This window comes from Panthera pardus, unplaced genomic scaffold, assembly GCF_024362965.1.
Source record: "Panthera pardus isolate Hobbes unplaced genomic scaffold, ASM2436296v1 HiC_scaffold_8, whole genome shotgun sequence".
Taxonomy (NCBI): Eukaryota; Metazoa; Chordata; class Mammalia; order Carnivora; family Felidae; genus Panthera; species Panthera pardus.
Window position 1 is genome coordinate 18,253,829 of NW_026527013.1, and position 13,191 is coordinate 18,267,019.

Below are 13,191 nucleotides of genomic sequence, written 5' to 3' on the forward strand. Positions count from 1 at the left end.
CGTGTGCACATGCAGGAGGAGCAGAGAGAGGTAGAGAGAGAGAATCCCAAGCAGAATCCGCACTTGTAAGCACAGAGCTTGATGTGGGGCTCAATCTCATGAACAGTGAGATCATGACCTGAGCTGAAATCAAGAGCCAGACACTTAACTGACTGAGCCACCCAGGTGCCCCAAGGCTTTTAAATCTTCCTGCATTCAGGGCTCATTGGTTGGCAGGAATTTGGAGATTTTATACAGGTGTGTGTTGTTTTGCTGGAATTATACAAGAAGTCCAAGCCTAGAGATTTTCTGCAAGTAATGGGCCTAACTAGAGGTGCACTTCCCATGTGTGGCCTCCTACAGCAGCTTGAGGGAACATAGACCACTTTAGAGAACACAGCTTTTTTGCTTAAATTGAACACTGGATTGTTAACTGTAGACAGGGAGGTTTTGCTTAAGATTCAATTCAGATTGATTTCTTGGAAGGGTCATTAATGAAAACAAAGAAAAGTTAAAGAGATCTGGGAAATCACTAAGGTCATAAGAGTCTGAACTTAAAAGATGAAGCAGAGAACCAAGAGGAAGAATTTGGAAGTCAAGCCTGGGCCTGCTATAGACATGAATGTGTATGCACTTCTCAAAATGTGAAGCTCTGTGAAAGAAACTACAGTTGTAATTTGATTTTTTTTTTTTCTTTCTTCTTTTTAGGTATCTCATTCAGTTGCTAAACTTATATTAGTTAATTTCCACTGGCAAGTTGCAGAGATACTGGACAGGTAAGGTGTTTGGAGGAAGAGACATGGCATTGCCCATAGCTTCTTTCTCTGCCCACCCACCCAGTGGTGATTATGTTTTGGAGTATATCCTTGCAATGTGCATATTATATATTTAAAACACTGGATCATATTGTATATCCTTTTTTCCTCTGTGTATATGGTGAATATTTTTCCATGTTTGCATTATATTTTTTTCTACCTCAGTTTTATTGCTGGCTTAGTATTTTATCACATAGATGTTCCATGCTTTTTCCTAACTCCTGTTGTAGACAGTGAAGTTAGTTCAGTTTTTTTATGCCTTTTTAAATTTGTAATCAGTGCCCTTCTAGATAACACTTGCCAACATCTCCATTTGTTTCTTTTGGATATATCAAGTGAGGAATGCAACATACTTTTGAATATTACCTTCAGAAAAGGTGGGCCAGCTTACCATCAGAACCAGAGCTCTTGGCTCTGATCTTCAAGTCTTGAGGTATCCTGGAAGTTCTCAGGAGGAGGGGTTTCTCCTCCTCCTGCACCCTCTGGGACGAGTCCCTGTGTCCCACCTTCATAGGCATGTGCTTCTTTCTAGCTTAGGGTTTCTTATCCTCAGCACTCCTGCCATTTTGGGATAGATAACTCTTTGTCATGGGGACACTGTTCTGTGAGTTGTAGGAGGTTTGGCAGAATCCACTTGAAAAGACAAAATAACAATAAAAAATGTGCAAGGGGCACCTAGGTGGCTCAGTTGGTTAAGTGTCCAACTCTTGGTTTTGGCTTAGGTCAGGATCTCACAGTTCTTGAGCTTGAACCTGAGCCCCACATTCTGCCCCACTGCTCCTATCAGTGTAGAGCCTGCTTGGGATTCTCTGTCTCCCCCCCCCCCCGCCGCCCCTCCCGCTCCCCCCCCAAAATAAACTTTAAAAAAATGGGCAAAATACCAAACAAGCATTTCACAGAAAAGAAAGCTCAAATGACCATTAACATGAAAAGATACTCAACCTTCATAATAATCTGGCACACTGAAATTAGCACCCCCAGTCTGTGAAATCAAAAAGATCAGCAGATACTGCCAAATAACCCCTAGAGAACAAAACTGCCACTGGTGAGAATCACTGGTTGCCGCTCCTGCCCTTTCACACCACAGTGAGTCTTTTTTTGAATGGTGTGATCCATTTATCTTCAGAGGAAGGAAGGTCATACCTTTCCTTTTCCAGGCTAAACATAACTGGGATGGCTGTACCCACTGGAGCAGCGTAGCTCACTCAGGAAGGAGCAAGTGTGCTCCTGATCCCACCCACTGCATTCTCACTCTCACTCTCTATCCTTAAGAGCCGAATACATTTAGATAGACTTCTGTGTGAACTTCCATTGTCTGCAGTGCTGTTTCTACTACTCACAATTCTGGAACCATGTAGGTTCCAGCAGTGGGGTACCTCTCACTGCCCAGACTCTGTAGCCTAACTTGGGAAAGGACAAGATGGCTGCAGATATTAAGGTTACTAGCGTGAGAAGTAGGAATAAAAGCAGTGGAAGGGAGGCATTCTAAGTGAAATAAGGAAGTCACACTTACATGAGACATTGTTCCCTGCTCAGATTCCTGATTTTTGGGTAATGCATTTTCCTGGGTTTTGTGTGGCACTTTCATTGCCACAGGATAATTGTTTTTATTTTTACTTTTTAAAATTTATTTATCTTGAGAGAGAGTGTGTGTGAGTGAGGGAGGGGCAGAAAGGGAAAGAGAGAATTCCAAGCAGGGATTCTCTTATGTTATGCTGATAGCACAGAACCTGACACGGAGCTTGATCCCACAACCATGAGATCATGACCTGAGCCAAAATCAAGAGTCGGACACTTGACTAAGCCACCCAGGCACCTGTTTTTATTTTTATTTTTTTAACATTTATTTTAGAGAGAGTGAAAACAAGTTGGGGAGGGTCAGACAGAGAGGGAGACAGAGGATCTAAAGTGGGCTCTGCCTTGACAGTAGAGAGCCCAGTGTAGGGCTCGAACTCATGAGCCGTGAGATCACGACCCAAGCCAAAGTTTGATGCTTAACTGACTGAGCCACCTAGGCGCCCCTTTTTTTAAAAAAATTTTATTTATTTGTATTTTTATTTTTTTATGTTTATTTTTGAGAGAGAGAGAGCACGAACAGGGGAGGGGTAGAGAGAGGGGAGACACAGAATCTGACGCAGACTCCAGGCTCTGAGCTGTCAGCACAGAGCCTGATGCGGGGGCTCGAACTCAGGAATGGTGAGATCATGACCAAAGTCAAATGCTTAACCGACTGAGCCTCCCAGGTGCCCCTGTTTTTATTTTTAAATGTATATATTTCATACCTCATTCCCAATTTTGATTATGAAATACTAATTTTTCAAAAATGTATGTGCACACGTGATAATGTATAGGTTTTAAAGAATGATTAAGCAAACACATTTAAGTGTCCATTCAAATAAGAAGTGGACATTTTATTCTGAAGCTTCTGGTGGCAGTTCCTGCTTAGCCACACCCCCTTCCTTCTCTGAAGCAACCAGTATCTTGAATTCAGTATTGATCATTTTCTTATTTATTCTTTTTGATTTTTTTTTTTTTTAATGTTCATTTTTGAGACAGAGCATGAATGGGGGAGGGTCAGAGAGAGAGGGAGACACAGAATCCAAAGCAGGCTCCAGGCTCTGAGCTGTCAGCACAGAGCCCGACACGGGGCTCGAACTCACAAACCGTGAGATCATGACCTGAGCCGAAGTCGGATGCTCAACCGACTGAGCCACCCAGGCGCCCCTCTTATTTGTTCTTAAATTATATATCCTTTACTTTTGGATGTTTTTAGAACTTTACAGACATGGAATCATGCTGTCTGTATTCTTAAACTTTTTAAATTAACAAGGTTGCATCTTAAGACATCCTATCCATATTCCTGTCAACATTTGTGACTGTGAATTTTAGTTTTTTGTTGTTATAAATAATGCAGCTCTGAAAACTCGTGTGTATGACCGCTAGTGTCATATAATTTTTCTAGGGTTGAGTGTAGGAAGTGAGTTACTGGGCAATAGGGTGTGTGTTTCTTTAGCTTTGCTAAATGACAAAATGTTTCCAAAGTGATTGTACCATGTTATATGCCCACCAGTGGTATGAATGTTCCTGATACTGTCACCCTTGAAGTTTTACAATCTGGTGGGTGGGTATAAATGGCATCTAATTGTTTTTAATTTCAGTATCCCAGATTATTATGGAGGTTGAGCATCTTTTCTCGTTCATGGCCGTTTGTGCTTTTTTTTCCTATGAAATGCTTGTTCTGTCTTTGTTTTTTATTGTTATTTTGTCTTTTCAAATGGATTTGTAGAAAATTTGCTTTTATTTATTCTGAGTATCAGTCTTTTGCCTGTTATGTATGTATTGAGTTACCTTCTATTTATTTATATAGCCGGGTTTTTCACTTTATGGTGTGTTCTGATGAACTGATATCCTTTTTTTTTTTTTTTTTTTTTTTAAGTTTACTTATTTATTTTGAGAGAGAGGGGTGGGGACAGGGACAGAGAGCTGAGAATCCCAAGCAGGCTTTGCACTGTCAGCTCAGAGCTCGATGTGGGGCTCGAGCTCGTGAACCACCAGATCATGACCTGAGCCGAAGTCAGATGCTTAACCAACTGAGCCACCCAGGCACCCTGAACTGACGTTCTTAAATGTAACATAATATTTCAGAGTTTTCCTTTATGCTTTTTTTTTTAATTTTAATTAAGTTTTTATTTATTTAAGTAATCTCTACACCCAATGTGGGGCTCGAACTCATGGCCCCAAGATCAAGAGCCACATGCTTCTCCCCGATGAGCCAGCCAGGAACCCTGTATACTTTTTTCTGTGCCCTTTTTTTTTTTATGTTTATTTATTTTTTAGAAAGAGAAAGAAAGAGTGCCCTCAAGCAGGGGAGAGGCCAAGAGAGGGAGAGGGAGAATCCCAGGCAGGCTCCACTCTGTCAGTGCAGAGCCTGAGTTGGGGCTCGATCCCACAAACCGTGTTATGAAACCTAAGCTGGAATCAAGAGCTGGCTGCTAAACCAACTGAGACACCCATGTGCCCTTTTTTTATTTTATTTTTTGAAGATTTTATTTTTAAATAATCTCTACGCATAGCGCAGGGCTCGAACCCACAACCAAGAAGATCAAGAGTTGCATACTTTACTGACTGAGCCAGCCAGGCACTTCTGCATTTTCTATGTCTTAAGATATCATTCCCTGTTCTGAAGACACAGAGCTGTTTGCTTATATTTCATGAAAGGGATTGAAAACAGATATGGTATTTCATAAGTATTTTTCTTATAGTTTCGTATCTTTGAAGCAGGGTTATTATTCTCATACAAATTGAGAACTAAAAAGTTGAAAGAGGAAAAAGTATTTATACAAAGGAAAAGGAAGCTTGGTTCTGTCAGACAGTAATTAGAGACAAAGACACTTTAGTGCAACTGCAGCACTTGTTGGTGTCTTCTGATTTTGTTCACAGGTTAAAATGCTTATCTTCATTTCTGATTCCCTTTATTTCTGCTTGTATTTTGCAGATACAAGTCTAATTCTGCTCAGCTGCTTGTTGAGGCTCGAGTTCAGCCCAGTCCCTCGAAACATGTGAGTGTCTCCCATTTGAGCAAGGCTTCTCCTGACACACATGGCTCTTGCTGTGGCTTAAGGTGTTATTGAGAACCATCTTGCTTTGTTTCTGGTACAGCATGCCTGAGATTTTTGTTCCAACATGGACCTAAATCTTCCATTTCCATTATAGTTGGAAGAGTTTCCTCATGGATGGAGAATAAATCATTGCCAGTCCTGGGGCCCTCTCCAGCCTCACCTTGCTCTTTACACTTACACACAGCCTGCGTTCCATTCCTGCTGGGTTCTTTGGTGTTCCCAAGCTTACTGCACGCCTCTTTGACTCTTCTCATGCTGTCCCCAGCTTGGAATGTTCAGACCCTGTCCCCATCTTTGTCTGTGGGAGTGGAACTCATTTTTTAAAGACCCAAATTGAGCTCTCTCTCACAAAGCCTGTCTCCCGTGATCTCTCCTCTCCAAAATCCTCTAGTTATGCCTTGAAGTCTTTGCGTGTGTGATGTACCGACTCACTCATCCTTTCAGCTCCCCTACCACACTGTGTGTGCTTTAAGGATAGGAACTATATCTTACAGTGTGCATGGCAATTTCCTGTGTATTTAGGAGTTAGCAAATATTTTCAAATAAATAAGGCCATGTTGGAAACACTCTTTAGGAGGAATAATTGGGGCTCAAATTGCCACTTCAGTAGTTCTTGGGAGAACATTTCTAGGAGCATACTAGATAAACATGAGAATACGGTCTTTTTCTTCAAATTGTTTTTTGTATTCCCAGTGAGCTAACCAAGAACCTAATAGTGGACTTTTCCATCAGTTTGTGGCTTGGGCCAGGGGTCCCCACATTGTCTTTGTCTGTCAGTTTGTGTAGCATGGCATGGATTCTGGAGTTCAAGCTTTGCGGTTATTTGCCCACATCCTAGAAGGTTTCTTTCCTAGTAGGAGCCTTCCTCATCCTCTAAATTAATTGTACTCGACATCTCTGCAGTATGCTAAGGATGAGTTGTGACTTAGTAAAAGCTGTAATATTTTGTGTTTTGGGCATTAATAATGGGGAAAGCACTGTCTTTGACAAGTAAACCTGCAGTGGGACTATTAGAAGCTTTACACGCTCAGCTCAGCCTCTAAGAGCCTCTATAGTACTTGTTGAGGGACAGCTGTGTTCATCAAATGGGGCAGTTTATAAAAGAACCCAGTAGCCTCTAAAAGCAGAAGTTGAACTGAATGACCTCTAAGGACCTTGGCAATTTGGAAATCCTGAGCTTTTCAGCCTGACATTACAAACTACTGTAAGTTTTCCATTCAGCCTTCCTCTGCCTCTCTGAATCCGAGAGATTGTCCAGGGCAAACACTCAGGCACCATCTCCTTTAGGAAGTCTTCCTCATCTATGCTTTCTGTTCAGAACTCTTGGGACCCGTAGAGCCCACACATTTCAGTTGAGCTCTAACACTTGTTGCAGGGTCAGAATCACTTCCCAAAGACCTAGCTGTGTGAGGCACCCCTGTGGCCTCCCAGACTCTAGAGGCTCCTCTTTACTCATTCTGTTCCGCCTCTCCCCAGGTTCCCACAGCCCACCCTCCTCACCACTGCGCAGTGTGTATGCAGTTTGTGCGGAAGGAAAACCTACTTTCTCTGGCCTGTCAGCACCAGTTTTGCCGTAGCTGCTGGGAGCAACACTGCTCAGTACTTGTCAAGGACGGTGTGGGTGTAGGTGAGTTTGCCACAGAATTTGTAAAAGGCTAGCATGAAGTATTTATCTTCAACTCTGCCCCTTTAGGTACTCAGGTCAGCTGCGTGTTTTCTTCTGAGCCTGATTGAGGTTTTTATTGTCAGAACCATTGGTTCCCATTGGTTCAAGCTTGGAACCAACCAACAGGTTGATTGGTTGAACAGTCGCAAGGTTTTTCTCAGTCCTGAACAAAACGAGATGATTAAGGCTATTGTTTGGGCATATATGTAAACATTAGTGTGAGTGCAAGGCTCCTTTTTGGGAGAACTGTCCTTAAGCTGCCTACCCTATCTTGATAGCCCAAGTGGCAACCATAACTCAGAAACACTCAGAGATTGCTGCTATTTAGGTAGCATAATTCAGATTTGGTGATTGGTTCTAGGAGTATTTGTTAGAATATGACTTGATATTGGATCTAACTTAGCATCACATTAATGGTGTCTGCAGAATCTCATTGTGTTGGGTAGAAATCACTTGCACATAATATTAAACATCACAAAATGAAATTGTTAGCCAAGAACCATATAGGTTTTTTTTTAATGTTTATTTTTGAGAGAGCGTGCACTTGCACGAGTGGAGGGGCAGGGGAGGAGTTGGGCAGAGAGAGGAAACAGAGGATCCAAAGTGGGTTCAAACTCCCAAACAATGAGGTCATGATCTGAAGTTAGACACTTAACCAACTGAGCCATCCAGGTGCCCCTAGGATTTTTCTTTTCTTTTTTTTTTAATTAAGTTCTGTGCCCAGTCAGGGCTTTAACTCACGTCCTCGAGGTCAAGAGTGGCATGCTCTACCAACTGAGCCAGCCAGGTGCCCAAAGTACTGTATAGGATTTTTTAGATGATACTGCCTTTTTAATGGTGCTATTTATTTGTGATTTATATGTAATTTGAGAGAAATCTTAGTTGCATCATTGTAAACATATTAATTTCTCTCTCTCTCTTTTTTTTTTTTTAATACATTCTGTGGCTTCAAGGGTTTCCTATAAGGAATCCTATATGGAATTTGTTGGTTGAACTCAGTGGGGAAATATATTCTTGTTGTGTCTTCTGCGACGCAGTTGTCCATCGTGTTGCCTTTGTTCAACAGGAGTCTCTTGCATGGCTCAGGACTGCCCACTGCGAACACCAGAGGACTTCGTGTTTCCATTGCTGCCCAATGAAGAATTGAGAGACAAATACAGGCGCTACCTCTTTAGGGACTATGTGGAGGTATGACCAGCCCCTGTTGTGCCTCTGTCTTCCTGGACCTACTTCCCATCCATTCTCATCACAGTTACTTTGTAGACTAAGCTGCCATTAGGTGCTGTATTTTTTTTTTTTTTAATGTTTATTTATTTTTGAGAGAGAGACAGAATATGAGTGGGGGACGGAGCAGAGAGAGAGGGAGACACAGAACCCGTAGCAGGCTCCATCTCTGAGTTGTCAGCACAGAGCCTGACGCTGGGCTCAAAATCACACACCATGAGAGATCATGACCTGAGCCGAAGTTGAACGCTTAACTGACTGAGCCATCCAGGCGTTCCTACATGCTGTAATTTGAAGAAAGAGCTGCACAGCTTTTTAAAAGTTTAGAAACCACTAAAGTGGTAGTGAAAGAACATACGCCCTGGAGTCAGACTGACAATAACGTGAATCCCACGTCTCTTACTTCCTCACTGTGTAGGCTTTGACCCATTATTTTACCTCTCTGAACCTTGATTTTCTCTGATAGAATGGTCAGGCGTGCTCACCTTCTACCCAGCTGCTTAACAAGCTGTTGTATGTCAGGGGATGAACATGAGTCATGGAGATCTCAGGAGTTGCTCTTGCATTTGGTTCCCTGTGTGATTTAGCACAAAGAAGGGGTATTGCTTCTTGTGCAGTTTAAAAACCTGTCCAGAATTCCAGCGTTTGGAGTCCATCCCCTCCATTGGGCTTCCAGTTGAGACTTGCTGCTTTCATGCAGCACAGTTTTCATCTTTGTCTTTTGTGCCTGAGCTTACTGGATTGACTCATCTCGGTCTTCTCATGCACGTGCTGTGGGATAAGCAGTGCCTTGTTCTTTGTGTTGTTTGCTGCCTTTGGTACATGCGTGAGGGTCATCGAGCCTTTCAGAGTTTTTGTTTTTAGGGAAAATTGGTGTGTGATGTAATAATTCAGTATTTGTATATGTTATAAAGTGATCACCACAGTAAGTCTAGTTAACCATCCATCACCATATAATTGACCCCCTTCACCCATTTTACCCATCCCATAACTCCCTTCCCCTTTTTGTTTTGTGTTTGTTCATTTTGTTTTTTAGATTCTGCCTATAAGTGAAATCATATGGTATTTGTCTTTCTTCGTCTTACTTCACTTAATATAATACCTTCAGATGCACAGCTGATTGGGCTGCGTTCCTTTCCAGACCTGGTACCTGTGCACTTTCATCTCACAGACACAATTCTGTATTCCATTTTGTGATCTAGCCTTAAGTCATTCCAGTGATTTGCTGTCTAGTTTTAGCTGAACGTTAGAGGTCTTCAGTATCTACCTAATGCTGTTCCTTGTGGCATCCTTTCTGAATTCCTATAGCCCTTTGATGGAAGTCATCAGCTGGAAGAACAGAAGGTGTTTGAGCTCTCAGGGAGGTCTGATTTGGAAGCAGTGACTAGGGGATGTCCTCATTGTTTCCCCTTGGTGTGTTCACAGAGTCATTACCAGCTCCAGCTGTGCCCTGGTGCAGACTGCCCCATGGTTATTCGGGTACAGGAGCCTAGAGCTCGCCGAGTACAGTGCAATCGGTGCAACGAGGTCTTCTGGTAAGAGTGAGTGTGAGTGCTGAGCAACCCTGGGCTCCTGCCTTGTCCTCCTCCAAAGCACCACTGCTGTTGCTGTGGGTGAGGGTGGGACCGGGAAAGACAGGGTCTTAGAGCCTAAACAGCAGCTCTGCTCCAAGTGGGCTCCACTTGGGCAGTGCTCCAAGTATGTACCCAGCATTTCACGTCCCATGGGATGTTTGACAGTGCTCAGAGACAAAAAAAGTGGCACAGATTCTTGGAGACTATGCTGTGGTTTATGCTGCTAAGACTCATGGCACAGAGATTGTGTCTATGTGGGGGTGTATTTGCCTGCACAGATAATCCCATATCCCAAATCCCTGTATTTGAAAGCAACAATCTTCAGCATCTGAATCTTTCTCCATGTTGGCCTGCGTAGGTTAATTTTAAAACACTGTAATTCATAAAAGTAGTTTACATCTACTTGGAGTTTATTCCATTTGATAGATATGGGAATAGCTAACGTGTACTGAAGGCTTACCATGGGAAAGACACTATTCTCATCATGTCAACTTCATTGTCACAACTCTGTACAATTGATACCATTACCCTTATGTTCTTGGGGAAGAAATGGAGGTGTGCAAGGCAATGGCAGAGCCATAATTTAGGTCCATATCTATGTCTGTCCCTAATCATGCCTCCCTAGAAGATTCATGGTAGCGCTTCAGAGAAACTACATGGAAAGTGTGTGTGTGTGTGTGTGTGTGTGTGTGTGTGTGTGTGTGTGTGTGTGCGCGCGCGTGTGTTCTTGCCTTTCAAGACATTGTTGAGGGAGTCTGTGGCTTACCAAAGGTTAAGAACCAGTAGCATAGTTGCTCTCCATCATTTGTGTCACTTGTTATGAACTTGTTCCCCTGGGGCATTTGTTAGACTGTTTGCCTGAGAGCCTTCACTACCCAACATAGTATTGGCTTGGATAAAGGGAAATTAAAAACACAGAACTGTAGCCCAGTGAGTGTTGGAGTGTTTTTCTCTTCTGATTTTAAGTTTCAGGCATCGTCAGATGTATCATGCAGGCAGCACCCATTCTGACAGATGTGCATACTGTGTGCATCTGGCTGGGAGCTAAGTCAAGGGCTCTCGGAAAGTGGATCTCGGTTTTGCCTGGGATCTGAGCTAAGTTATCTGTCTCAGAGCACCTTACCATGCACTTTGAGTAAACTCTGAATTTGACATCCTTTCAAAGAGGGTTGACACCACACAAGATATTTAAGACAGAAACGTTTTATTTGCGTGTATTGAGAGTATATCTTAGAAGTGCTTAGATTGAAGAGAAATTCATACAATATTTTAAGTATAATTCTGGGTAAGTAAAGATCCCAAAGGCCTTGAGAGGTAACTTTACTTCTTTGAAAAGCTCTAATTCAGTATCTTTTGGCTTGGACAGAAGGAAAATTGAAAACATAGGACCCTGGCCTAACAATTATTTGAATGTCTTTCTTTTCTGGTTTTAAGTTTCAAGTGTCGTCAGATGTATCACGCCCCCACAGACTGCGCCACAATCCGGAAATGGCTCACGAAGTGTGCAGACGACTCCGAAACAGCCAACTACATTAGTGCTCACACTAAAGACGTAAGGACTGTATCTTACCTGTCATGGATCTGCCCTCCTTAATGCTGCCTAGGTCCTCGCCTGGGAGGCTGGCTGGCTTTTTGAGTGCGGAACACCCAGGGCCCCAGGGCCCTTGCTGAAGTCTGCAGACCCTTTCCCAGACTTGGCAGAGTTGGCAGCGGATTATCATAGTATGCGTTGGATGCATTTATTTTCATAAAATGCTGACCTACCTGGAAAAGTTTGACCAGTAGAAGAACTAATTAGAAGAAAACCAGATTTTGTTTTAATGCCTCCCAGGCTTTAATAGCCCTGGGCGGGAGGTGGTTGATAGCAACACATAATAAAGAGCGAGGCTTTCACGCAAGCCTGGGCATGCCCAGTTCTCATTCTGAAACTTCCCATGGGAAAACATGGCCCTCAGCCCCTTGAACCCTGGGTGACTTGGCACCTATCCTATGCCAGTCATGTGCTGAGTTGCTGCACTCACAACACAGCTGTGACTGTGACATTAAACATAGTCTACTTCGTGGCAGTGGGAGAGCAGAGCGTCATACTGGTCTCTGCATTGCTGCCTACGTTGTGGCACCTCTCAAATGATAACAGGTGAGCTTTAGAGGTTGTTTCCTTGCTCTCTCGTGGAGGCAGAAGTCCAGGCAAGCTGACCAGGACGTGGTCTGGTGTGGCAGCTCTTGTGCTGCTTGGCATTCTTTCCAAGCAGGAAGACATTGTGCTGACTCAGCTTGTGCTTAATCTGAGCAGCCTTGTGGCAGAGACAGATGGTGGAAGACTTAGTGGGGCTCAGCCAGTGCTTGGAGTGTTTCAGAGCCAAATGTGCTGACCTCATTTCCTTGAATTGCTGTTCCAGCCTCAGCGACCCGCCACATTTAAGTGAGATGCTCCTCCCCAGAAGGGCTCGCACGATGAGCTGCTGGGCACGGGTGCCAGGAGCTTTGTGTAATTTGTCTTAGAACCAGCCTGGTGGTGTGTGAGCCTAATGGCGCCCTTCTGTCTCCTCAGTGTCCAAAGTGTAACATCTGCATTGAGAAGAACGGAGGCTGCAATCACATGGTGAGCAGAAGCCTATACCCTTTGCATATGTGCCATGGAGCCTTTGGTCAGCGTGCCCTTAACATGTTCTCTTCTGTTTCCCTCTGACAGCAATGCTCCAAGTGTAAACACGGTGAGTCCTAGGTGTGGTGCACAAGGCCCAGCAGCACAGTCTTGTGCATGGGTCTCCAGTGCTTGTTTAGTGAGTGCTTTTGTAGTAAAGTGACAAACAAAGGGCAGCCTTGGTCACTTATAATCGCCAGCGTAAAGCAGCTCTTGATTTTTGACTTATTACTTTCTGGTGCCTCTTATAATCCTGCTGCCATCTCGCTCACACGTATAGTCAGAAGTGAAGGTTGGGATGACTCTCTGACAACCTCATGATCCTCAGTCACCCAAGAAGATTTCAGTGTGTTCTTTTTATTTTTGCCAAGGCAGGTAAGTTCGGGGCTTATCTGTGCTACTTTACAGATATCTTTTAGAGCAGCTGTTTTATTGGAAGGAGTAACATAATAGTCTTCCTTCAAGGTTTTATAAAGTTTCCACAGGGTCTTTTGATTTGGCCTTTCGGATCTTCTTCATCCATCAGGAGTGGCTTGCATAGAAGGACCTGTTGGTTTTGCTTTTCTTCCTGCAAGATCAAATAAAGAAATAAAATCCAAGTAGAAAGTATGTCCAGACAAGTCTACACAGCAGCTTTGATGCTGACCAGGGGGCCCTGAGGGTTTCTCTT

At 43.3% G+C, this 13,191-nt stretch overlaps 1 protein-coding gene across 3 annotated transcripts in view; it reads left to right on the top strand.

Moving 5' to 3' along the window:
- The window catches only part of ARIH2 (ariadne RBR E3 ubiquitin protein ligase 2), a 48,909-nt gene that overhangs the window by 28,877 nt on the left and 6,841 nt on the right, over positions 1–13,191 (top strand). For all 3 annotated transcript variants that reach the window (XM_019416762.2, XM_019416763.2, XM_019416767.2), the window contains 8 exons: positions 688–755; positions 5,290–5,353; positions 6,890–7,040; positions 8,146–8,267; positions 9,729–9,838; positions 11,312–11,429; positions 12,429–12,479; positions 12,570–12,591. In XM_019416762.2, the coding sequence (XP_019272307.1) occupies positions 688–755; positions 5,290–5,353; positions 6,890–7,040; positions 8,146–8,267; positions 9,729–9,838; positions 11,312–11,429; positions 12,429–12,479; positions 12,570–12,591 (706 nt within the window). The remainder of the gene's footprint in view (positions 1–687; positions 756–5,289; positions 5,354–6,889; positions 7,041–8,145; positions 8,268–9,728; positions 9,839–11,311; positions 11,430–12,428; positions 12,480–12,569; positions 12,592–13,191) is intronic.